At 45.2% G+C, this 27,677-nt stretch overlaps 1 protein-coding gene across 1 annotated transcript; it reads right to left on the reverse strand.

Annotated features, from left to right (window-relative positions):
* Positions 1-91: 91 nt before the first annotated feature.
* Positions 92-27,677, reverse strand: LOC139306600 (bone morphogenetic protein receptor type-2-like). Its single transcript, XM_070930499.1, has 13 exons — positions 27,045-27,677; positions 16,798-16,983; positions 16,118-16,297; positions 11,785-11,892; positions 11,488-11,579; positions 8,366-8,596; positions 5,994-6,108; positions 4,628-4,788; positions 3,560-3,707; positions 3,114-3,250; positions 2,079-2,251; positions 648-1,987; positions 92-342 (listed from the first exon to the last, which is right to left on the reverse strand). The coding sequence occupies exons 1-13, from the start codon at positions 27,133-27,135 to the stop codon at positions 92-94; spliced, it is 3,213 nt and encodes a 1,070-aa protein (XP_070786600.1). The 5' UTR covers positions 27,136-27,677.

Raw genomic sequence — 27,677 nt, forward strand, 5'->3', positions numbered from 1 at the left:
ACAGAAACCAAATGCTCTCTGGTTATATATATATATATATATATATATATATATATATATATTTTGTTCAGTCTTGTCAGAGGGTCTGAGTTCACACTTGCGTGTCGCTGGGCTCGCTGGCCAAGCTCCCCCCCCTCAGGTAAATAGCCGAACTGGACTTGGGCCGGTTCTGGCTGTGACCTTGGCCGCGGGCGGACCCGTTGTTGTTGACCTCCGGCCCCCTGGTGTCTGTGATGACCCATGTGGTGGGGCGCCACTTCTTCAGGGAATAAGGCGTTTTGACGCGCTTCTTGATCTTCTCTCCTGTCCCCAAGGCTCCATCCGGCTGTACCAAGACCTCCCCTGGAAAACACCAAGGAACACTGATCAGCGTCTTGTTTTTTTTACACCAGTCAAACATATTCAGTACCAGTCTCCTGCAGGTCTCCATGCAAAACTACGTGTCCGTGAAAAGGTCACTTTAGCATCACTACTAATTATTAAAAGGGCACTCCAGCAAGTCAGTAGTACACTTTCATAGAGTTGGGGGACTCAAGAGACATATTAAAAAAAATTGACAATATAACAAAAACATAGAATATTGGCAGCCTTATATTTTAATTTTTGTTCTGACAAAATAGGTAGTAGAGTAAAAAAAAAAAAATCACCTAGTGAGGCCAGGTCCTGTGTTGTGAAAGACAGGTCCAGGGAGTTGGGTCTCTCAGGCCTGCGGGTTCTGGGCTGCCGGAGCAGGGCCTCTCCTCTCATGGTGACCGGGGCTTCCCCCTGGAGGTCAGCGGTGCCAGATCCCGATCCCGAGCTTTCTCCTGGGGGCCCCGTGGTTTCCCTGCTTCCTCCCTCCCCGCTCCCCTCCTCCTCTCCCCCGTCGCTCTCTCCCCCGCTCTCCCCGTCCCCCTGGCCGTGGCCGGTGTTGCTGTTGTTGTTGTTGGTGTTGGGCCGGGCCGAGCGGAGAGCGGCGACGCTGGAGGACGCGTCTCTCGGATCGGGCTGCTCTCGCTCGCGGCTCAGAAGTGGCTCGTGTTCGTCTGGGCTGGCTGTGATGACGCCGAGGCTCAGGCGACCGTCGTCCGACCTCAGGGCCCCGGAGCCGTTCTGAGTTATGCTGGATCCTCCGAAACCTGTCGCTCCACCCGTAGCCATAGATGAGAGCCCAGTGCTGGCGTGACCGTTGACAGCGCCATTAACGCCGCCGTTGACATGCGCGTCTCGCAGAACGGGTGTGTTGTTTGTGCCTGTACCCCGATGAGCCTCCACAGCTGTGTTTGTGCCCGTCACTGCACCAATGTTCATCTTTGTTCCCTCCACCTGCCGCAGGTTGGACTTCCCCGAGCGTCCAAACTTGAACCTCAGCGAAGACGATGACGATTCCTTCTTGGTGGGCTTGGTGCGCAGGGGCAGACTGGACGGCCTCTTGGGCAGGTTCTGCTGCTTGGGCAGGGGGAAGATGGCGGTGGGCATGGGGGCAGCGGGGTCTGACGTGCCCGAGGCCTCGCTGGCCATCTTGATGAGGGGGTAAAGGAGGCTGGAGCTGCCGGGGCTCAGTGGATCCGGAGAGCAGAACTGCTTCTGCGAGTGCTCCATCAGGTTCTCGTCCGAGCTCTCCTTCAGGTTCTTGTCCACCTCTTTCGGGTCGAGCTTGGTGGTTTCCAGGTCTTCCTGGGTCAGGTGGAGGCAGACTGGGACTGTGGCGACCCCTGTAGGCCCTTCAGACTCAGAGATAATAGTGGTGGTTGTAGTGGAGGCTGAGGGGCTTCCTCTCAGGCCCATGCTGGTGCTGCTGCCCTCTGGGCTGGGAAGGCGGGCGTTGGCTTGCTGCTGGCGCTCCTGGTTGATGGAATTCCTGTTCCTCTCTCCGGTCCCTGCCCCAGCTCGACCGCTTGCGGAGCTAGTGGTGTCGGCCTGCGCGTTCTTGGCCACGCCCTCGTGCTCCTCAATGTAGGTGGAGGGATGGTCTGTGTACGGGCCAGACTTCGGCGTCATGCGATTTCTGGCAGAAAAGATTGAAAGGCCGAAAACGTTAGAGACACCATCTGAAACAAGCACCACAACGATAGAAGCAGCTCAGCGTTCAGGCTCACCTCTCATTGTGCAGCGTGGTGGACATGGGGTTGAGCGTAGGGCTCACAGACTTGGAGCGGTCCCATATGAGGAGCAGTTCTGCCAGTCGCTCCTCGGCACACTGCGCTGTGAGGCGGGCCTCTGCGTCCTGGTCCCAACAGTCCTCCATCGTCTCTTTCAAAGAGCGAACCGCCTGGGGGAGACACAGTTTAAATGTTGGACAACATAGGAGGAACAGCAACCAATAACCGTTTTTAATGTACATATACAAACCGGCGGCACCCGATCCACCTACAAAAGGCCCTTCCTCCACCTCCCACACTCCCTCTCCACACCAGGGTCGTAAACACGATGCCGTTAACCCCTAAACCACGGGAGCGCCCACACTTCAAGAGGATTTTAAGCTTTGGGGAATCATTAACAAGATTCTTCCAAAGTTACATGCATTTCTGTGCCAATTTCCTTTTTGCATTGCTGTCATTTTTACACTAAATCAGGACTTGTGGATTTTGAAGCCAGCACGGACAAAAGGAATGATTACAGCCATTGAAAAAAACGTCAATGCATATACGGGAATGTAAGTGTTGTTTTAACTTATCTTTTAACTTTATGTTCAACTAAAACAGCGACTTCATCTATATTTATCCTCACATCGCCCTACACTAGTCTGGACTATTTCCCAGCTTTATTGACAGGGATTCCAGTTGGAATTTGGTTACACATAACAGAAGATAGATAGAAAACTTAATTTAAGTCTACTAGATACTCAGATATCCACGTGAAATTCTTTTTTTGACACATGGTATACAACCCCTACGTCCACACTTTGATTCTAGCCAGTGACCTTCATTGTACCCCTCTTTTGCTCCCAATGTTTCCTGACTGTACTGTCACCATTTAATAAAAGCAAAATACCCCAAAAAAAATCTATCTTTAAAAGAAATAAATGAATAAAAACATGTAGAAAATAGTTGCAGTGACATGTTTCACAATGCGCTGACGGTGTTTATCTCGAGTTGTTACAGTATTATAATCAGCATTCTGGCTCTGCGTACCAAACTGTTCTCTTTCCAGGCCTCGGGGAATTTGGGCCGTTGCTTCTCCCTGGATACCAGGACCTGCATGTCCTCAAACGTCGGGTGGTTCCCTGCCTCCGCCTGAAAGGCCATCTGGTACTCTGGCACCGACTCTCCTAGGAGGTAGCAGAGGAAGAGAAAGGATGCGTCTTAGATACGTTTCATGGAGCAGAAATATTTATTTTCTCTTTCTGCCTTTGCTCCCATTTAGAACAAATATTATATATTTAACGGCTTTCTGCTGTATGTAGCGTAGGAGGGGCTCATTTTTGTGTTGTTTGTGATAATGATGGTAGGAACAATTAAAGCAATACGACAAGCGTTAGTGCATTTGGAGAGACGCAGCTCATCTCAGCCAGACAACTCAAAACAGACTTCACACAGCCCCCTCTGTCTCAGTCTGTCTGTCTGCCTGCCTGTCTCACCAGGGAAAAGGTCGGTACATCTCATGAAGGTCTCCCAGTAGATCAGGCCCAGGGCGTACATATCCACCTGCTTCAGCGCCGACTCACAGTCCCTCAGGTTCACCGCCCCCTCCAGCACCTCTGGAGCCATGTAGCGGATCGTCCCCACCTGGCAGACGGAGCAGAAGCAAAGCAGAGAGGAAGGAAATAAAGACACAGGGAGGAATGATATGTTAATGCAGCAGGTTCCAAAGTTAGACATTTACATTTCCACAGCAAACTTTATTCTCCTACTTTATCCCTTTCTGCACGGTGAGGACATCAGATAAGAGCTTTCCATGGGTTCTTTGTGTTCTCTGCACAACAATGTCCACGTCAAGGACTGAATTTGTGCTTAAAATCTATTACTGGTTACCATGACGTAGATCCAATGCTTTTTGGTCATTTCTTGAGATAAATACATATTAATATGTATCTCTAATAACAAAACAAAAGGGTTGTGCATCGTGCAGCGCCCTCCATTGATTCCAATGGTTCCACTCGAAACTGGGTGGGGTCGCTAGACAGCACCGAGCTTCCGAGAATCCCAAACCGGAACCGTCTCAAGAACCAGAGCTAATCTGGTGGAAAGCGAGTTATCAGTTTTTTTAGTTCCACTCTGCCATCTGCAGTAATGGCAGTGTCACTAGAGAGCGCGACATATGAATCAGCTGGCGGTTTAATCTTTCTACAACTTCACCCTGGAGCAGTAAAGCCCCCCCACCCCCACCCCGCGCACGCTTCCTGACCACAGACTGCCTGTTACGCAAATATAAATGAATGTCACTGCATCACATCCCGCAGATAGAATGAGACAACTGAAGCCATAAAAGTGTCATTTTAAACCATTTTATATATGACGTATTTTGATGGCCGCAGGAGATGTGGAACGGAGCCAATTTCACTTCTTTTTAGTAAACGAATACCTAAAGATGTTCGTACCTGCTGAATGTTACATTCTCACACTGTGTGTTTAAGTTAATCGTACTGCAGATTTGAGATGTACTCTTTTTATTATCTCCTGTTGTACTGGATTTCCAGAACACCCACCTCACTTATAGCGGCGTTTTCCTCCTCCCCGTGACGCGCCGGCCTGTTTCCTGTCAGCTTCATGGACAGGCCGAAATCGATGATGACACACGTGCCGTCAGCCTTGACGAGAACATTCCGGCTGTTCAGGTCCCTGTGGGAAACCGCTGGCTTGTACACGTCTTGACGGAGGAAAGAGAAGGAATGGGAGGGGGGGGGAAATGAGGAACAGGAGAAGACACAAGAGAAAAGATTTGGGCTAATTTATCTTTCATTAAAAATTTAAGCCTGTACAGCACTCCCAAAATTCCCTGCCTCACAGATACAATGTACTCAGGCAGTTTTTGTGGCATTTGCTAATGAACGATAACATCCAGAAAATCCCTCCATATAGCTTTCCATTCCCCTCATTACTTATTGTTCACCAAAGCAAGCTGCACTGTCAACAGACAGCTAAACCCTCTAATCTAATCTACAACAATGGGATTAAGACCATATCACAGAGCTGCCTCTGCCTGCAGTCTTTTACTGTCCAGCAGAGGGCGCGGCGAGGCAGGGGGCCCGCTGGGAAGTTTGTGGCAGCCACCACAGTTATCTGCCGCCTGCTATTGATGTGCAGGAGGAGTGGGGGAGGATGCCGACTGTACCAAAGCCCAAGAGATTCTGCTGTTTAGTGGCTACACGCAGACCTGACACGCAGCAGCCCTCTCTTTCTCTGCCGACTTTTGTCACATGCTTGCACAAACAGAATAACTTTTATTCCTATCTTTACTTTACACAGTTTGACATGTGTCCAATGCCTTGGTCCAATTGTCACTCCTGCCTCCTAAGACTGATTTCATTGTGCCACAGGGACAGTCACATGTCATCTGAATCCTTATCTTGCCCCCGCCTTCCTTTCCCCCGACTTTGTCCCTCTCTCCGTTTTTTTTTTTTCACTCCTCACTCCGAGGCTAGCTTGAGGCCAGTCTATAAATACCCTCGGCTGGGCGTGCACGCGGTGCGTACGTGTGTGTTTGTCAAAATGCAGGGATGCAAAGCGCTCCAAGCCAAACAGACCCACGTGGAGCTTCAGTGTGCAGGTCATAAGAAGGCTCAGGGAGTGAGACAGGATAGAGAGCGTAATACACACACACACACACACACACACACACTATCTAAAGCTTTCTAAATAATCTGAACTAACTAGGCTAAAAACACAAAAAGCTTTCCCATTTTCCACCACAAGTCTTTGTATGTGTTTGTGTTTCAGTAACAGATGGAAGCAGGAGCCTTTTAACTCGAGCCTCAGGAAAATGTGAGCAGTTATGTAATTAACTCTGTGTGTGTGTGTGTGTGTGTGTGTGTGTGTGTGTGTGTGTGTGTGTTGGTGCGCCCTCCAGCTCACCTCCTTTGAAGAGCTCGGTGTGCAGGTACGCCAGGCCGCGGGTGACGGAGTGAGCGAGCCGGCAGCTGCTGACCCAATCGTTGGTTTGGACGCTCAGGTAGCGACTTAGAGAGCCCTGAGGAGGACACGAGGAAAAGGGGACAAGGGAGGGGGGAGGGGGGGGGGCACAGAAGAGCAGAATCACTGACTTGGTGTTTGTCACGTCAAACGCAAGTCATCAAACAGCAAGTGACGCGTGTGTTCAACCATACAATTTTGTGAGCCCATTTGAAAGATGACGATGGTTAAGCTTCTGTAAAAAGGAAAAACAGCGTATTGCCGAAGATACATTTTGCCGAGTAGCCCATCTATGCTATCTTCCTCCCTCTCTCACCTTTTCCCAGCCAATGTACGGCGTCCATCATTTTAAAAACTGACTGATCGAGCTAGCTAGCTAGCTAGCTAGCATCATTCACCACAGTGAAGCAGCCCTCTCAATAAGTGAACTTTTGCGAGGCTCACCCATCACAATATTTGCCGGCGATGCTACTGTGTGCAACCTAAAGTCAAACACATTCACTTGCACTAGAACAAAGCTAAAAGCTAAAGCTACAATCTCATGGCTTCTTTGTCGTTAGCAAAGTCCCGAGAAGGTCAAGGCTGACATTTTGCAAAAAGATTATCTTCACGTTAATAACTTGGAGCTTTAAAAGGAAGGCTGACCTTGTGAGAGTTTCACAATAAAAACTGACTTGCAGAATATTTCACCAGCACCCAGGAGGAAAGCAATGTACAATTCTGGTTTAAGAATCTGGTGTAAAGATGACTTACGAGGGAGTATCAACAACTCCACAGAAATGTTTACTAGAAATTATATTGAATATTATTCATTTCCTTTCGCAATCATCTCCATCAGCCTTGATAATCCATTATAGGCACTGGCGCACAAACACACAAACACACAAACACACACATACACTTCATCTTTTCTCTCAAAATCAATCACAAGGCAATTCGCGCATCCGCTGCTAAAGAAAATTACATTAGATCTGTTCGTTTTAAATAAATTATATTATCATTTACTTGAATGCATTATGTGTCCCAGTCTCTTGTCCTGGCTTGCACCGCGTTTCCATGACAACGCGTATTAAGAGTAATGGTTACGATGCATAATAGGCTCCTTTCATAGGCTGGCTGTGGGTCAGCTGATTTGCAATTATGAGGCTGAAGGCTTGACAGCAAACATATGCAGTTTTAAAAAAGGTACAGCCACATTAACAGAGTCCCTAGAAGCAGCTTTCTGCAGCCAGGGTCAAAGTTAAAGATCTTGAAGTTAAATTAAAGATCTTTAGGTTTTGGACTGTTGGTCAAACAGAAGCAATTTGAAGATGTCACCTTGGGCTCTGGGAGATTGTGGAAGGCATTATTCACTATCATCGGACATCTTTTAGACTACACAGTTCATTAAAAAAAGAATCGTCAGATTAATTGACAAAAACATAATTGTTAGTTGCAGCCGTGATATTTTTTTTTTTTTCCATCTGTCAGCCTGCATCAACATTTCTAGTTCTCGTTGTCACTGCTTTGCCACGTGCCCATATTCTAATTCAAGTTGGCTCAATTTGGACAAGGTAACATTACTGTGCTGTTAAAGCTAGACTCTAGACCCTATTTTTCATACTATTTTACGGCTGCCATTTTCAACAGCCATTCAATGTACAGCATGTACATGCTGTAATTCCCTTCACACGTACGGGGGAAACAATGCAGCATGTAATCCAGCATTACTGTTTGTAATTTGATCTCATTGGTACTGCTCACTCTCCTACAGCTGTATCAGAGCGGGATCAAGTAACTGCTAATGTTGCTGCTTCACATTAAAAAATAAAGTAGTCGACAACAAGACGTGGTCATTTCTTTTTCAGTCAGTGGATACGTTTTAAAACATGTCAGGAAACAATGGAACTAGAAGGAGCAGCCAACCAACTTGTTTTACTGTGTCCTGCTGTCCTAGTGTGTACTGATCGAGGTTGCACATGGCATGATGGGAAAAGGCCAATTATTGACTGACTTCATATTTAACACAACATGTGTTTGTTTGGCTGCACTGCAAACCGCTGCACCAGTTGCTCATCTTGTTGTATTTTTGACAAAAAATTGAGAAGCTCAACAAGTGTTTGCCCCCCCTCCCCTTGAATTCTTGGAACTTTAGTATTGAACTGCCAAAATCAACCAGGACTGACATCTTAAGGATTACAACTTCACTGTACAGTGGCAACCAAAACCAAAGCAGCTAAATTTCCTCCAAAACTTCAGATCTACACAAATCACATAGGACACACACACACACACACACACACACACACACTCTGCATACAAATCTTCCTACTCACATGTGGGTAGTAGTCCATGACCAGCAGGTACTCCGTACGTCCCTCTGGGCCTGTCCGCTCGTCGGCAGCCACAAACCGGGCGATGTTGTCATGCTCCAGCAGCGGTAGCCGGTAGATGGAGCATTCATTGAGGAAGTTCTGCCGGTTGGCTGCGGTGAACACCTTCACAGCCACGGGCCGCTCATCCAGAGAGCCGCAGTAGACGGCACCGTATCTGCCACGCCCAATCAGCTGAAAGAGGGAAGAAAAAAAACTATTTATAGACTCTTTTTTTCCCTCTTATGATTGTAAACCTTAAGCTGTCACTTGTCTCACGAGAAAACATGAAAACAGAGTGAAAGAAATGATAATTTTGTTTGCGCTGCTTTGAAATGTCATGGAAATACTGATAAGCAAAGTTACGGAAAGGTTTGCTTGACAAATACAAGAGGCAAATCATATCAAGAGAAGTACAAACGCAAATAAAGACAGCCAGGCAGGCAGAAGGGAGATGGGAAATAAACCAAATTACAGGCGAACAGCGGGGTTAAACAGTTGAAAGTCAAAGTCAGTTCCAAATCATTCAATTAGTTTCCTGAATTAGCCAGAGGACAGCATGCCATTAAGGCCCAAACATTCTGCTCCAGTCATCTGCATGGGAGTAAGAAATTAATTCAGGAGTGCATTTATTTCTGTGTGTATATCTACCTCCACTTCTGCTAAAAACTCATTTATCTCTGGCTATAAAATATACAGAGAGAGCAGTGGGTTCTGTTTTGTCTGCGAGTAAAGGCTCCCTTGCCCTGCCTGCCCCTCCCGAGTCTGATGTGAAAGAACATGTGCCTGCATTTGATAATGCACAAGGACGGTGTTCTGAATTCAACTCCTGCCTGAAAAGATATCACTGGTGGTCTGAAATGCACTAAATGTAAAAAAGAAAAAAAGAGAAAAAAAAAGAGGGGGGTGGGGAAAACATCTCTGTAGTTGGATCATTACATTCAGTACTGATTGGCTGGCTGTCTTTGTGTCTTGTCAAGAAGCACGGCAGAAGCATCATTTTCTGAGACAGCTAACACAACACATAGGAGACTTCGTACCACTCCATTTGCATTTTCAGACCATTTTTAAAAGCATACCATGGAGTCTTTGATTTCTATCAGCTTTCTTTCCTGCCTTCCAGTCAGCCGCTGGCACTAGTTTCACCTCCCCCACCCCCCAGTATGACCTGCAGAGACTCGAAACCTGCTTGAGACAGACGACTCGACGCTTGGTTCTGGTTTTGTTGGGAAACAATTGCTGCTCTGGTGCATTGTGGAAACACCAGCGCCATCCTTTTAAAAACAAAGCTTGTCGAGCCTTTTTCTCCCCCCCCCCCAACCTGGGTTTTATTCGCACACAGCCTCCGTTCAGGACACATGACTCCAGCAAAACAATATCAGGGCGAGCGGTATGAGGGTGCGAACGCTTTCAGTGTTACATGAATCATTTCAAACACTTAATCCAACCCAAAGTCAATACAGAAATGAGGCCCTGGATCATCTATTGTAGACAACTGCATAGGAATCCATCTCTACTTCATCTTGCAGGCTAACCATGCTAGCAGCCTATTCATTTGCACTCGCCAGTTTGTTTACCTGTGCGACGCAAAGACATGACATGAGCGATAGCGGCGTTTTTTTTTTTAGAAAGGTTGAATTTAAAAAAAGAATCAGTCGTCTGCGTTCATTTCTCCTGCTCGCCTTTTAATCTCTTCATCCTGCTTGCATTGTCATTGTGGCTGAATATCACCCGGACTCCACTGACTTCCGATCACAATATGAGCTCTCCAACTCTCCATATCAGGTTTTCCAGGATCGTGTGTCAGTGTAAGCAGAATCCTATTTTTGTGGGCCCCCGAACACCCCCCCCCCCCCCCCCCCCCCCACGTCACTTAATGCGTCCTGCCATGATCGGATGATAAAAGGTCACATTGAAACGACAAATGTAACCGCAAACCTTGATGTATTTTTGAGTGTATTTTTGCCTCTATGCCTTCGGTTTCTCATTTTCTCTTTCTGACTCTCTCCTTCGCACACGCACACGCACACACACACACACACACACACACACACACACTACGTGTTAAAGCCAGTGAGAACGTGACATGTCTGAACCAATGATACAAGCTTTCATCCTCTAAAAAAAAACATCCAAAAATCCACAGGATTTTGGGGTTTAAAAGATATAGTGAGGGGAATTTACTTTTTATTGACGTGACCACCATTATCATTAAGAACTAAACCTATATGCCAGTGTGGAACTGGAGCAGTAATGCTACTAATTCTTCATTAGCCAAACTGCCGTAAAACAATTTACAATCACAATTAGTGAGAGGAGCGTTACACCGTTACACTAAATACTTTGACTCTTTCCTGGGCCAGAAAACAAATTGATTCAAGCGATGAACAGATGACAAGCCTGTCTGTCTTTAGAGACGAAATAATGCTTTGTATTACACTGGGGAACAATTTGAAAAAAACATTTCTGTTGAGTTCGATTTTTATGCTGATTAAAACTAAAATTGGCATGCTGATTCCAAAATTGCAGTCAGTTTTTTTCTAGCACGTCAAGTTTTTTCTCCACAGCTTACCCTCCAGATAAGCAAAATTCCACTGATTAGCTGTAGTAAGACTTGCCAGCTGATTACGATTGGACTCATCTACAGCTACGTGGCAACTTGTTTGTGCAGTCACAATTGAGACAGTGCGGTGAGAGGTGTGTGCAGCTCCCAATAGGTCAGTACTATCACACACATATCTGTTAAGTACAGTATTTTTCATATTTTTTAAGAAAACGGGGATCCTATAGTTCAAAAACTTGACGTGATAGAGAAAAACTGAGATCAGTTTTGGATTCCGCACCCAAAAATTAGTTAATAACAGCCGTCAGACCTAACTCAACAAAAATTGTGTTCCCCAGTGTTATTGGTAGAAGAATTTCATATCTGTAAAAATCACCTAAACAATCCAACATCTTTCAGCGCACAGAGAAAGTTACAGATGATCATATAAATGTTGAAAAATATTTGAATTTCAGTGTAGTTAAAAGTTTATAGTGTGTGAGAAAAGAATCTTGCAGTTTGAGCCCTCTCTGTGTGCACTGACCTCCAGCAGTTTGAGATTGTCTAGGTCCAGAGAGCTCTCAGAGCCCGCCGCCTCCATCATATTCAGGTTGTGGAGGCCTTGCTTACCATCTCCTGTTAACACACAGAAACACGCACACACATACACAGAGATCAGAATTCAGGAAACTGCAAAACATGCAGATGCATTGAGTCAAAAGATCAGTTCTGATCCCATTTACTGAATCAATCGAAATTCTACCGAAAACGGTTGAAAAAACGGCCTTGAATAATGAATGTTCTCTGCTCTTCCTCGCAGCGTGGCGCCATGGTAACTCACCGTGCATCATGCGGTAACCAAAGAAGGCTGCTACAGCAAGCACGGCCAGCACGGAGACTGTTGCCAGGGTGATAATTACTGTCTCTTCGTAGCGCAGTGTGCGAGAATCTACGGGGGGGGGGGGGGGACACATCAAAAACAAAAAAGTACATGTCAAACTGTGACCTTAGAAGCCATGTACTGGCCTTTGATATGTGACCAGGAAGTCTGATATCCATACACTGACTTAGCAGTGTATTATTAGGTACACCTGTACAGTTAGTAGACCTGCAGTACAGCAGAGTTGATTCAACTCTGTCTATAATTTTTGTACAAATATTCATATATATAATGAGCTTATGAAGAGAGACACTTGGGAACCCATGTTAATACGATTTCATCTGAAATAGCAAAACAACATACGGATGACTGGCAAACAGTGCGTTTATATTACATGGTTGACCCTTTACTGCAAATATAGCATGGGTGAGTACACACAAAACAAAGCTACAAGAGAGATTTGTTAGAATTTACTTTGTATAAGTTACAGGGAACATGCAGATCCCTTTCTTGAAGTTCTGCCATTCTCAGTGTTTTCCCCCGAATCAACAAACAAGCAGGTTGTTCAGTTTCTACATCACACACTTTCCTGCCTTCTGTCTGTGATGAGCATATTTAGCACCATACCAGAACTGCCAAACTAGGAACAGTCATCAGCTTTAGCCTGCATTGCTGTCCGTACTTTTGTAGTTTGCTCCTGAAATGTAAAAGGTTAAATGTCCCTGTGGAGTTTTGTGACCAGTAGTTTTGTGAGTGGGTCCCCGTTTTGTTTGCAACAACAAACGCAATAAGAAGCATAGCAATGCATTAGCAAGGGCAAGGAAGAGGAACACTGCCAATAATAAACTTGGATGTAAATGTAGATACTACTTTTTTTTTTTTTTTTTTTTTTTTTTTTTTTTAAATCAGCTTTGCAAATGTCTTTAGTTAGTGAGGAAATGCACTACATTTGCAATGCAACACATTTGTTCGACCTCAAGGACACACACACACGATGTGTTTGGGGGAGTAACACTGAATCTAAACACAACTTTTGCTTGTTTCCAAGTAAAATCCACAGGGCTCCTTCAATTCTCACAGTGAGCCACACTATAAGCCTCTTGGCTCTTTAGCTCTGTCTACGCATATGTTGTTAATGTACGATTCTTTCCTTGTGTTTTAATCTGACTTTTCACATTTTATTCTTCTATTTTGTGTCGTGCAAATACACATTTTTGGAGTTCAGAGGCCAGTGTTGCATAACACTGAAATGTGTTTCTAACACAGCTGTTCGGGTAAAAAAAAGAAAAGAAAGGGGGTCTATGAATCACTTTGTCTATGACTGCAATATTTTGAATAGACTGGCAAGTGGGCACACATAATGTTTTCCTTCCCAAATGGCAGGTTAATAATTGTACACAACACAGGCTAACATACACACACACACACATTTAAATGTCTTGGGTATGCACGTTATGCGTGTTTGCGGATGATCAGGCATGCCGTGAAGCGCATGAAGGAAAAGGGAGAAAAAAACCAAATCAATTAAGCCAAACAACCATGAAACATGGTCAACAGACTGGAAAGCAGTGCAGGGAGAGAGAGAGACAGAGGATGTGTGGGAAGTGAATGGAGAACGCGGGAGAAAGAAAATATGTAAAAACAGAGAGCTGGTCAGATGAATTTGGTTACAGTGGCAGGTAGAAGCAGTTAGCTGGGGTGGCTGCAGTTTCAGCTGTCCGGTATTTGTGATTAATGAAACCGCATCGGCTAGAAGTGCTGCTCTGGAGACAAACACACACACACACACACCCCTTAAATATACCATCACTTGCCCTGCTCTGCAGAACAGAAACACAGCATAGAAGTCCAGAGCAGCTGCACGGATACACACAGAAACACTCTCTCCTGCATCCGTTACATCGACACACTGGTGCTGCCGTGAGACACCAGCTTTATCAATAATTGATGTCTTCGAGAGCTTAAGGGGCATGAGCATGCATGCACACACGCCATGGTACACACACACACACACGCAGACATATGGAGGTTGACATGGCTCCCCTCAAAAGCCAAGGTCAACGAGTTCCTAATCAACGAGAGGGTTTGCACAGGAAGCGATCTGATAAACACAGACGCACGTACCGACACACCCAAACACACCAAAAAGCTGTTTAGAATCGGCATAATATTGATGACATAGCCTACTTTTACATCAAGACCATATCTTAGATATTCAAAATGTCACCTGGCCCCAGTGGTGGAATGTATACAAGTACATACAAGTACTGCGCTTAAATAAACACCAAAATTGAGTGTTTCCATTTTGTGCTACTATATACACTTCTAATCTACTACAGTTCAGAGGCAAATGTTGTACTTTCGTCTGACAGCTGCAGTATAGCTACTTTGCAGATTCTGATTACTGCAAAACACAATCAATGAATCAATTATGTTGTATTATTGTTATTATAGATTATGCTACCCAGCAGTATATAAGCAGCACAACTTTTACCAGCTGCAACATAAAAGTGATGCTTACACATTAATACATCAATAATTACAATCAGATTATATATCTGCATAATGAGTACTTTTACTTTTGGTATTTTAAGTATATTCTGATGTAAATACTGACACCACTACTTTGTGGTGCTGCTACTTTTACTTATATACTAATACTTATTATAAAGAGTACGGCCTAGACCTGCTCTGTATGTAAAGTGTCATGACATAACTTCTGTGTGATCTGCCGCCATATTAATACAATTGAACTTAAGTAAAAGATCTGAGCACGTCTTCCACCACCTAGCCCAGATGTCATCACGCCATGGTTCTTGGCTTAAGATCACTCAGACAGCCAACTGACTGAAAGCCATTTCCTCCTTCTAATAATACGAGCATAAATCTGCCCCGACGTGTCAGGAATTAATCGAGTAAAAAGCCGAAACAGGATTTAAAGTCATGACACAACCCAAACTTTAACATCACTGATTAATCAATGTCTTTCGAGCACCGAATGGTTATATACCCCCCCCCCCCCCCCGGCTCTCTCCACTCTTTGTCTCGTCATCTGCCTACTCGGTGGAACAGTCACCGGCACGCCCGCAGACAGACAGATAGAGCAGACGCCTTGTAATCCGTGGAATGTGGAGAGACGACATGGATGGTAGAGTGCGAGTGTTTATGTGTGGGCAGGAGAGATGATGAGCCGCCGCCGCCGCCACCACCCCGCACCCTTCCCCTCCTACCACACACATTGCTTCCATTCACAGCTAAACCTTGAGAGGAACGAACATTTAATAATACGTCTGTTTGCTTTGTTTGACACCTTACTAAGAACACAGTAACGACGAAAAAAAAAAACAGGGGGGCATTGAGACAAACAGAATACAATATCAACCACTTTCACAGCCCTTTAGTGGATATAATCTATACCGGCTCGAGTGAAGACACTGAAAATGCCACAAAGCTTATCGGTCGGTCAAACCAATTCATCTCAGGTTCATAATGGATGGCAATCAGGAAGCTCAGGTCTAAGCCGTGTGGCTGAATGAAGAAGCAGAGGAGGAGGAGGAGGAGGAGGAGGAGGAGGAGGAGGAGGAGAGAGAGAGAAAGTAGCTGCAAGTAGGTGTAGGTTCGACAGCTCTGATGATATCAAACATCCTTTCATTCTTTTCTGTTAATAGCTTTGTGTTTCTGTGTGGGCCGGCGTTTTTTTTCTTCTTCTTTCTCTCTCCCATTCTTTTCTTTGGTAGTCATTTTCATTTCCCCCGCCTAATACACCCAATTGTTTGAGAGATGATTGTAACCGTGGCAGAAAAGTCTCTGTGGTGCAAGAAATGACTCCATAAAAACTAAAACTGGGACCCCTGAGTCAATTAAATGTCCACTAATAAGAAATGATAATGTCACACCATTCAAAATTAATTCAGGCAGAGAAATCACAGCTACCTTCTCAATACAATACGACTCCTCTTGGAGTTTATCCTGGCAGTTGAACTGACCTGACCTGATTTCCTTCACTAACTCTATTTTCAAAAAGAAAAAAAAAAGAAACGGCACAAAATTCAATAATAAAACCATGAAAGTATTTGCGTAGGCTGAGATCTGGCTTTGAATCCATCTGGCTGACTTGCTTTTGTCGGTTAGCTGACCACCGGTCACATAACAGGAAGATGCATCACGACGAGAAAGGAATCCTTTGGCAAGGAATTCAGTTAAACTCACTACAAAACAAGCAAGTATTGGGTATCATATTATTGTATGGCTATATGTACAGAGCGTAGCAGTGATTGATGAGCTGTGTCCTTACAGATGGGCTGTGCGGTGGTGGGGCTGGGCGGTGGGAAGTCCTCTGTGAAGTTGACGTTGCACATGTCGCTGCCGCAGCAGCAGAAGTGGTATGTCCCATTCTGCATCTGCGGAGGGAGGTTGGTCACCACGCAGCGGTCGTCACGGCAACCCTGGTGGTCGCCCAGGTGCGTCCAGCAACCTGACAGAAGAGGATGTTGCATGCAGGATTTCAGGATTTCCAGACACTCACCACAACAGCAGCTTGTTAGCTAGCTGATATTGGCTAATGTTAGCTCAGCAGCTACCTATAGCAGTCACCATTAAATATAATGGCACTTGAATGTAATGATTAAAGAAAAAAGGCTTAATGGCTAGTTTTTCTAGCTTTTTCAGACTACCAATGGCTTATGGTTGCTAAGTGTTAGCTAACGTTAGTAAACCTTAGATAGATATTACTCAAGACTAAGCTACTTTGAGGACTTTATGACTCTTTTCTTTTGCTACCGTTACATTTTGCTCTGGATAATGGCAGCATCTGCCATTATCTGTAATTGTCACTTCTAGCAACAGTGGCTACTCTTCAAATGTCACACAGTCCCGCTTTAAAAGTGGGCTGAGTATGTAAGTGTCTATTAAGAAGATATTTCCCAGCATTTGTGTGATGTGTATAAGTACACCTGTAGACAGCGTCTCAAGTACCTTGTTTGACCAGTCGCACTTCGCCTGGATGACTTTTCTCCCATAGGCCAAAGCAGTGGCTGCCCTTGGCACATCGGATGGTGGTGTTCTCTGGGGAGACCCGGCCTTCGCCCCCCGCCACTCGCTCCACCTCCCACTGCTGCTGCTGGTCCGTGAAGGCACACTCTCTCTCCTCGCCCTGCGCCGCTGTGAAGAGACAGGAGGAGTTGGAGATGAGTCAAATCAAATTTCTAGCAGCAAAGTGAATGAAATAGTTTGATGACAGGCACATAAAATTCTAAGATGGAGGCAGTTTGTGGGTTTGTGTTAATGAGCATGTGTGGTGAGGAGAGAGGGAGACAGCTCAACTGCTTCATTAATTTATGCCATTTCATCACATCTCCATCGATTGTTGTCTCATCCCACCGACACACTACGTTTATTATGCACATTTTAGATGAAAATCTGATCCTGATGTAGATGAAAATTGAAAGTCACTCACATCAACACAAACACACATATTTACATATATATTTTTAAAAATACATACACATACAGACACGTCTCGTCTGCTAAACCAGCTACTAAGACAGATTGACGCGGGTACTGCATCCGTCTATACAGGACAAATCCACAGCTGAAAAAGAGCTGTCTGTCTGAAAAGACTGCTGCCTCTCACAAGCCAAAGATCAATAGAAACGCCCATTGACACTCGAGCATGGAGGAGATAACACAAACACATGCAGAGGCGCGGAGGAAAAAGTGGACATGGGGGCTCAAAAACAACCCTAATTAAAAACAAAAATGTCAGAAAATGAGGGAAGGATGCTTGTTAATTAGCGGTGAATTTCTGCTAGCATGTTAACAATGTCAGGGAGGAATAGTTTGAGCCAAAGTCAGTGTGTGTGTTTGTGTACATAGCCTGCGTTGTGGGTAATTTCAGATAAGGGAAACATGATGTGCCAGTTCGTTTCCCTTTCTCCCAACTCCTCCCTTTCCTCCATCCGGCCAGGCAAGGGGGGTATGTTCCAGAGGGGTGGAGGGTGATTGTGCCCTGCCCAAGGTCAAGCTAGCCTGTGTGGGCAGCAGAGGGTGACGCGATGGAGTGGTAGCTCTGCCGGGCACGGCGCCAACTTTCCTCCTCTGCTCCCATCCGCAGATAAAGCGATCAACCCTGGCCTACTGTGGGCATCGCCTGCCCTCAACCTGTGGGCCTTTACTGCCTACTGTTTTGTGGGACTGATACTCTGCGTGTACACGCATGGTGGGAAAGGAGTTCAAACTAAGGGTTAAGTATGTGGAGTAATTTTCACTTTGATGAGGAAACTGAATTTCAATCAGCTGACGGAGGCATTGCCAGGGTTAGCATTTAGATTCCTGACAGGGCAGACCATTCTCCACTGGTATGTACTTACAGCACATTAACATGCTCTGGGTTAAAATGACCACCAAATGGTACAAGCACGACGTAATTATCATGCATATTATGTCATACTGTAATATTCTCATTGTATCAAAAGGCTACAACAAAAACCAAAAAAGCACGACTAACCCTACACCAAGCATGGAAAACACCAAATAAATACTGAGGAGATGAACACAGGCACAGAAAAGCAGTTGCTGTTTTTTTTTTTCTTTTTCATTTCAGCCCAAAGCCAACTCCAGCTTGGAAGATGTGGAAAATAACTGATCTCAAAGGACCATGATTTTTCCCCAAAATGAACACCAGCTCTACCATGAAACCAGAACATTACAGGGGAGACATAATGGGCAGACATTCATTCATATTTTACCACTTTTATATTCCTGCAGTGGGAAGATGAGCTCTGATCTATTGGAGTCAACTGATGATACCATTAAAGAAAAAAACTCCACCCAAAAACTCAATTTATCGTCAGTATTTTTACTGAAAATCAGTTCAGATCCATTTAAAAAAAATTGTATTACTAAAATCTATCTATGTGAAAATCTAAATATAAAGTTAGCATTTGATTTAACATTTGAAGGGAACGATGGCCTATCTGAAGCAGAATAACAAGGGCTTTTATGTGTTCTCTTTATTTTTCTCTTTTCTATTATTGAAAACAAAATATCTCAAGCTGTCCTCGTCACTGGAGGACATGTTAACAGACAAGTGCAGACAATAAAATCTGTTTGATCAAGCCACTTCAGCATTAAAATAGGGGTTCAAGTTCACTGTATGAAGGGTCAACTGATTGCACGTCATGCAGTTGCTTCATATTCTTTTAAAATCATATTGAAATGAACTGGGATGGCCCAAGATTTGTTGGCAGAACAGTGCATCATGTGCATCAATTGACCATTCGTTAAACCTCTCCCCGAAACAGTGATTGTCCAATCGTAGCTTAGCAATCACAACTAGGCAAGCCTAGGCCTAGCCTTTTAGCATTTCCAAAAAACAAAAATTCAACAGAAACAGCGTGAGGAATGGATTAAACCATATGTTTGTCTGCTCTAACGTAAGCTAGACATGTTAGCATAACATTAGCAGCTCCGTACTGTGAGCTATGAGCTTTAGCCTTGGCCTCTGAGCACGATATTGTGTATGTAGCCATCCAGCGCGTATGTAAGACCCCTTTCACAAGGTTCTTGTTTTAAAATAAGTCTGTTGGAAACATTAAAAAGTCAGCCAGAGACAGCATTTTCAACTGACTCATAAAGCTACTGTTAGCTAAAACTGCTGGCTAGCTACAGCTGATAGAATCTGCTAGCAACAGTTGTCATTTCAGCCGACAAAATTGACAATCACCGGTAGCCTGCGTCTGTTCACCACTGTCTGAAATCAACGACCCATTGTTTAGAAAATTACCAAGAATTTCGAGTGAAGTCTGGCCCCCGTTATCATTGCAAACTGTATATGTACCCGTTTGATACAAGACAATATGTGAAGACCGTCCACAAGGCCAAAGGCTTTAACTCTGAATTTTGGGATTTTATATTTAGCCATTGTGGTGTGGTTAAGAGACACAATGCTTTCATTCAGTTGACTGGATAGTAGCCACTTCTAAAGAAGGTACAAGGCTAAACATAATGTCTCAACAATGAATCTGCCTCAAGCACGCTTCCTTTCTAATTAACCCTAACCCAGAATTCAAGGGGAGTGGCGGGTGGAGGTGAGGACGTGAACTGTAGTGGAGGAACTCTAGTAAAAAGAGGAGAAACATAAAGGAACAATGGGCGGAAGTGCAGAGCCGGTGACAACACCCAAAGACAGAAAAACAGACTGACCTTGTACACCAAGATTGGGAGAACAGAAATCCATAAAGTGTAGAGAGTATCTCCTGTCTTTCTCCCAAAGCTGGGTAGATACTGTATGCTGATATTAATTATTCATATTTTTACTACAATTCAAGGCTATGAAATGAAACCCCATAATGAAGCTCTGTCTGCGGATACAGCTATGGGCTTATATTCCAAGTTAAATCGAGAAATTGATTTTGGGTTTTCATTCAAGTGTGTGATTGATATTTGCAGTTTGGTGGCGTCATTTTTTTTGTTATTAATACAAAACAAGAAAGCAATGCCTCCATAAAAACACCACTAAGAATGAAGTAGGCATCACGTACCCTGATGATAATGTATGTGAAAATAGTAGATAATTGTTTAATTGTGCGGGCACGGCTCCTCTGAAATATATTTATTGGATTTAGCGGCTCAATATACAAAAAAAAAAAAGTGAACAGAGAAGTAAGACAGTGCAGCATGTGATGGAGCGCAAACCCAAGCAGTCACAACTGGGCTTTGCTCATTTGCAGTCTGAGCCATGGGAGCACTTCCTGCGGTCAGATTTCATTGGTTTGTCTGCCGCTCGGCCTGGCTGTGGTTGGCTCTTTGACTGAATTCGGCCTTTCTTACGAGCGTTTCTGGTTGGACGCCAACCTCTGTGTTGCATCTCTGATTGGGCCATGGCAGGCCCTGCCGCTGGTTCTGCTCTGTGGAGCTTGTTGTGTGATCTTGGCTTCCACTGCAGTATTGGATTGTGGGTCAGAGTATTGCAGGCAAGGCCAGTGGAGCGAGGCAGATAGAGAGAGAGAGACAGAGAGAGAGGGAGAGAGAGAGGGGAGTCATATCAAAAGGCTTCAGAGTAGTTTTCTGCTCCAAGCTTGTTCATTGGATGATGGCGGGCACTGCTGAGTGTTTACCCATGGCCCAGTTATTTGCTAATCCCCCCCCACTAACCCTCCTCCCCCAATTGGCCTTCGGTGCACCCTCCCACCCACCCCAGACTACCCCCTTCCCCTCAGCCTCGCTGCTAAAAAACAACAGCGATCTAATCTGGCTCTCTCCTTCCTACTGCCAAGGCCCATCGGAGCGATGCAAGACACAGCAGTCTGAGACTTGATTAAAAGTCACCGAGAGCACTGATGTGTTGGCTGTTTTCTCCCCGCAACTGGTTCCGAGTTCACATCCAAGACTGGAGACAGAAACAGGGGGTGGGAGGGGCAGGGGAGAAAAAAAAAAAAAAAGCAAAAGGAGGCCTTCTTGACTAAAAGGCTGAAACGTGCTCCGTGCACGCACCGTCTCCTCTGCAGACATGCGTGCACTGTCGGCAGCCACTGAAGTATACATAAAAAGTACACATATAAAGTTGTGCTCTTGCTTTGGGTTTTCACGGGGAGAACTGGCATTTGCAGTGTTCACTTTTGCCGCTGCGCTATGCATGCCCACGTGCGCAGTGTTTTCGTTATTGCAAAAAAGCTCAAGCTGCTGCACGCCGACAGCCATCACAAGCATGCATCGGTCCTAATCGTACCTGCTGCTGCTGTTTGGGTGCATGCTTGCTGCTGAGGTAGGATGGACGGGCTTCAGGGGTATTTGCTGACACCCCCAATTTTCCAAGTCCCCTGGTTGAGTTTAAAGATGTGGGGGGGGCGGGGGCTTTAATCGGTCCCATCTGCTGCCTCGGGACTGGCCACCCCCCCTCAAAAAACACCACCACTCAGTCTGTGTCTGTCTGGGTCTGGTACAGTTATGCTAATCCTGGGGCTTATACTAGCCTCAAAGCTTAGAGGCCTCCATTATTGACCATGATGCATTTATACCAAAATCCACCACCCCTCCTTTCCTGCCTCCCTGTATACCTATAACTTTCCAGAATATGTGATGAAAACAGGGGGGGGGGGGGGGCGGCATAATCTCAGATTATTTATGAACAAGCAAAAGTTTGGCAAAAGCACAGCATCTGAATTTAGTCTTTGTTTATAACAACAAATCTTTGACAGGCTGATTTTCCCCACACGTCCACCTACTCCACTGTCACCACCTGTGGTTGTCTGGTATGATGGGGCTTTCACCTGTTAGCTACCTGGTGGCTCCCAAATATCTTTGTCGGTATCTGCCTCAAAAATCCAGGATCAATCGGACTCTGCTTATAACTCCCAAAAGCCATCTTCTGGACTCCTCGGCTGATTTTTCTTCCTGGGATGTTTCTCAGAGGGATGCTGTTCAGTGCACAATTGGTCTGAAACCTGTGCCTTTCACCAACGATTGCTTGTAATTCTGGGATGTAGTAACTGCCCCTTGTTCTGTTGCTGCAACTATTACAAGCTGGATAGAAAGAGTAGTAAGATATGCATGGCATACAGTGGACAACTACAAAGGCAATATCCACAGATGTGGCGTCCCAGCTACCAGAGAAAATAAAAACCAATATCACCTTAAAGCCTTGCAGCCTTGCTAACAAGTACCCTTCATTTTTCGAGCTTCTATCCATGAAAATACAACCAAAAAAAAAAACATACTCTGAGCAACATTTTTTTGCGCGCTCTAGACTTATTGTCTCTGCTGGTCAAGGAGAGCGCTTCGTGTTAATCATAGGCTGTCACTCTGAGTTACCATCTCAAGGCTGCACCTTTTGTTTTCTAAAACATCCACTAATTTCCCCTTTTTGCCAAACCAGAAGGCCGGCTGAACACTGTTCTATTGTATCTCACTTTGCTTTTACCTCAGCTCAGAACTCAAACCAAGGTACTAAAAGAGACGGACATTGATTTTTTTTCATCTAATAGAGTACAAGGCTCACTGGTTTACAGACCAAATGGACCCCCCCCCCCATACCCCTTCCATTCCAGCATTCATTGGTCTGCTTCTAGCTGTAGTCAGTGTCATCTCTTCTCACGAAATAATGATGCAGACTGAGTGCAAAATATTATGGAATCAAAGTGGGCGCAGTGCTTTCATATCCTTCGGCCTCTGCGACTGCTTCCTTATTTTCCTGTCAAAATTGCATTACTGCATTTGTAGAAATACTGATGTCATATTGTTGGCTCACCACTATATTACCTCTATTTTTGCTTCTACACACGGGTTGCCTCGCAGTTGTACAACTGATTCTAACATTTTACAAGCTGCCTTTTACCTGTTTACCACCCTTGTGTTTCCCTCCAGAGGGATGCTGCATCCACATCTCGAAAAAGACCATAATGCACATTCAGCAGACTAGCTTGAGAGCCAAACGGTGATGCGGCTTGGTAGTGGGGGTGGGGGGCTCCCTGGGCTTTGGGCAAAACCGGTTGCATTAATTGAAACGCACATTAACGTCACACACACTTTGACAAAAGTCACTTTCACAACCTTGATTTGTTCTAATTATTGTGCTGCTTTCTTACAGTCTCTGGTTTTCGTTATAACATAAAAGCCTTTTATAAAGACATCATACATTTACATTTGTCATAGAAATGTGGATGTGATATAAGCTGATGGCATAATTTCAGAGCTGAAACAACGAGTCAATTGGCAACGATTTTGATCATTTATAGATGTTCATTTACGTTTTATATTCTCTGGTTCCAGGCTCTCGTTATGTAAGAATTTGCTGCTTTTCTCCGTTTTACATCTTTACAAACTGAATATATGGATTTTGGACGGTTGATTGGACAAAACAAGATATTTGAAGCCACCGCCTTGGACTTTAGGAAATTTTGATGGGCATTTTTCACTATTTTCTACACTTCAGCTTTGCACTCCTGTAGCATCGTCAGACTCAGGATAGACAGTCATTTTTATTATTAACATTGCTGTTCCTTGTCAAAGCCTGGTGCCTACATTACCCACAACTCAACCAGCAACAGCTCGTTGTGTTGTGCTAATGTAGCCTGGAGCATCCAGCCTCAAGCAGAGATGAGGAGCGGGCTACAGAGGTCTGGTGAGCTCACTTCTTTCTAACTCCACGCCCCCAGATTTTATTCATTTTCAAACTTGGGTGCCTTCACAACCAACCCACGCTGACTCAAGTGACATGAAGTCTGATAGAGGACATTTATCAGACTTCACACAGCTCCATCTGGAGTTTTTTTTTTTTACATATGGAGTCGCGCTCCCAACACCTGGAAAGTTCTGCTTTGAGTCGATAATGAAAATAATCTTTAGCTGCAGCCCATAATACATCAAGGAGATTTCTCGCTCTCTCTCTCTGTGCTGTTGAAGCCCTTCCATTCCTTGTTTTCAAAATGTCTCTGCCGCAATGTCATCAAGGCAAATTCCTGAGCATGTATTGTACTTGGCATTTAAGCCATGCTGATTCATCCCCATCTTAGTCCTCTCCTACCAACCTTGCCACTAAAACCACTGATTATATGCTGGGGCTGACGGCAATCTGTACCCGGCTCACCAAATTCTGTAGGCTCTGATCCGAGGCTAGCCCCGCACGGCGAACGGACCCACGGCCATTCAGCACCAGTGTGTGATCTCGAGCCAATAACTTCACTTTCTGTTGAGCCGCTGACGTGACCGCGGAGCCGACAGCTTCAACAGTCCCCCGTGGGCCCGGAGAGGCTGGAGAGAAGCGGCCCCGGTTGGGGAACAGTGGGCCTGTCAACGCCACAGTATGGGGCCCGTGAGACACACAGCACCGAGTTTGGACAAGCGGAGAAAATGAGCAGTCTTTTTTCTATGCTATGGTATAATACTTCTGCTCTAATCCTCTTTGGACCCTCAAACCTCCAGTCTACCTGGGACAACAATAAAAACAATGCCTGAATGTGGGTTGTGGCATACATTATGAACATGCATGCGCTACAAGCTGAGCAGTACTTGATAAGAATTTGGGCTGTCCCGGTCTAATGTCACTGCTTAAGAACACCTGTGGTCACGCCGCAGGTAGTGTCTGCAGGCCCGTGCCACATTTGGAATGGTTCCTACTCCAGATTTTGGAGCAGCAGGCACACACCCAAATACTGATTAGTCACAGGGGACGGGGAGAGGAAAGGACGACCCCGAGCTCAGCTGCAAACAGGTTAAACAGCGTGGCAGGTCGGAGGAAGTGAGTGATGAACGGAGGTAATGGGCGAGTTGGGGGGTGATGGAGGGGCAATAACGTCGCTGGAGACGAGACAGAGGGAGCAAAGGGAAAGGCGTTGGGGCAGAGAGATGACTAACACGCTCCGGCAGACTATTAGGCCCTCTGCTTCCTCTAATAATCGTCATTACAAATATCATCCTGAGAAAAGGGGCACTGGGATATCTCTGCTTTGCTCTCATGAACCAAACAGCAGCGCATAGAGCGAGCGAGCAGTTTTTCTCCTGTCTCTTTACAGTCATTATGCCAACAAAGTCTGACTGCTGCCTTAATTAATTTTGCACAGTGCAACGATTAGAAATTTATTGGCTGTTTATGTGGCATGTGTGCACATAAGTAGCCATTAATCTTCTTTGTACCGATTATTGAGGGAATATGTCAATCCTCTGCTAGTCACTGTCGTCGTTCAACTGCCCTGGGGGGGGGGGGGGGGGTAGTAATTTGCATGTCATATCTCATAAAAGGTGAGCTTATCAAGGCGACAATATTTTGCAATGATGAGCGTGATTTCAGCGTGGCTGCCGAAATGATTTACATTTTGCTGAATATTGCGATTTGGTGATGGAAATTGCGCTCAGCTTTTTCCACCCCCCTCACCCCCACCGGTCCCACGTCACAACCTGACAACTCATCCCTTCAGTGAATGCTTCACGTCCCGCTCTCTCCGCTGAATCACCCTCCATCTCCTCCTTCTCCTCCTTCCTTATTTATCTACTTGCGCCAGTGTTTTCAAAATGAAGTTCATGACATGTTCACTTTGCTGTTTGTTTATGTCCAGACCTCATAAACAAGAGGATGTCAGAAATGCTGTCGGGGCATTGCTACGTTAACAATTACAGTCCCTGCTTGTCATTTTATTCAAGTGGGAATTAAAAAATACTCAGGATACCACTTGTCTCCTAAATGCAAATGCAAATGCAAATGCAAATAGGGGCATAGTCTCTCTGCACTAGCGGCTTTAAGTAATGAACATAGTCCCACTGTGTATTCAAATTACGCTCTACACTCACATATTTCCTCTGCAATAGCAGTTATTATTCTGGGCTTCTGATAATACCCCGTCTATGAATGGATGGAGGAGCCTCAACAATAACACACACACACTCCCAGAAATGATAATACATTGTTAAGAAGCTGTTTATACATACATTCACACCCACACACTCAGCTGTAACACCGGATGAGCAAACCGGGCAACAAGACCACCTATTTTCAAACAGCAAAGCCTAAGCACCATGTCGAACTTCTATCAACCAAATTACCCATCTTGTAAAATACCTTTCCTGTCTTCCCACACATTCCACCCCCCCCACCCCCTCCTCACATGCACTGTTCCTCCATCTCTGTGCAGCACAGCTACTATCTTATCATGCTCAAGGTCTCACAGAAGCCTGGCTTCAGCCCAAAAGTCTTGAACAGGGGCCACAACTTGGCAGACAGGGACTGCGGTATGTTTGGCAGTGTTTTTCCAGGCCTTTTGTACACAGAATGATTAAAAAAAAAAAGGAGCCAGGGGTGCATTTTGCTGCTCTCTGTTCAAGAGGAGATATCTGTGAAGGTTTGCTTGACTACAATGAGATGAGCTACACAGATCACTCAAAAAACAAAATGAGCCAGGCAGACAAACAAGATGGGAAAGGGAGATAAGGGGCAGGCAGGTCTGCCAGACACACGAACACACGGGTGGGGGGGGGGGGGCGATGATCTAGGAAAATGGCTGTCTCTAAGGCAGATATCTGCATTAAAATTACAAATATAACAACACTAGAACTGTCTCAGTACATAGAATTTAGGTAAGGGTAGATCACATTACTCAAGCCACAACCTCTGCACCAAGCGGCTATGTGGACGAAATACAGACAGCAGAAACCAAAAGGAGAGCATCAAGTATTTATGAGAAGCACATTTCCCTCTTCCCAAAAGAAAATCAATTCACTGATAAGCCACTTACCAGCCACAGAAGTCAGGAGAATCGCCAGGCAAACCCCAAATTTAGCGAGTGATTTCATCGTGATTCGGCCCACAGCCATGACAGTGTACATCGACTTTGGTCTCGTAGTTGGAGCTCCTCCAAGTCTTGTTTATACTTCTCCTGGTTCCTCTTCTTTTCGCGGATACCACTTTGTTTTTTATTCGCCCCCCCTTTTTCTTTTCCTCACGTCAGCTCAATAACTTGAACTGATCTCTCGGGCATGGAACACATCGAGAAATGAGGCGAAGAAGGGGCGCTGCTACGTTATGTCGGGGTCGGTAGACGGGATTCGACGGCTAACATTCGCTGCCAGTAAAAGTTAAAGTTAGCCCTGCTATCGACTCCAGCACAGTCCGGGCAGATGAACCGAGCAGCTAACTTGTCTGGCGGATTTGCCATCTACAACTAGCCTGCGAACAACGTCCATATCTGCTAGCTAACATGCTAGCTGCCTAAGGGCGACTGTCTGGCACTCGAAAACTTAGGCAAAGAGGGCAAATGTCGCAATAATAACCGTCGCACAACTACTTCGTATAAACACAGACCATTGTCAATTGTACATTTTTTTTGAATAGTACACCCTTTCGGCACAACATGTAGGAATTTGACAAA

The sequence above is a fragment of the Enoplosus armatus genome, chromosome 24 (assembly GCF_043641665.1).
Source record: "Enoplosus armatus isolate fEnoArm2 chromosome 24, fEnoArm2.hap1, whole genome shotgun sequence".
NCBI classification, from domain to species: Eukaryota; Metazoa; Chordata; class Actinopteri; order Centrarchiformes; family Enoplosidae; genus Enoplosus; species Enoplosus armatus.

Coding starts and splice junctions, on each gene's coding strand:
- LOC139306600 (XM_070930499.1), bottom strand. CDS start 27,135: ATGTACACTGTCATGGCTGTGGGCCGAATCACGATGAAATCACTCGCT. Junction 16,984..27,044: donor TCTCCTGACTTCTGTGGCTG/GTAAGTGGCTTA, acceptor GTCTCTTCACAG/CGGCGCAGGGCGAGGAGAGA. Junction 11,580..11,784: donor TGGTTACCGCATGATGCACG/GTGAGTTACCAT, acceptor GTGTGTTAACAG/GAGATGGTAAGCAAGGCCTC.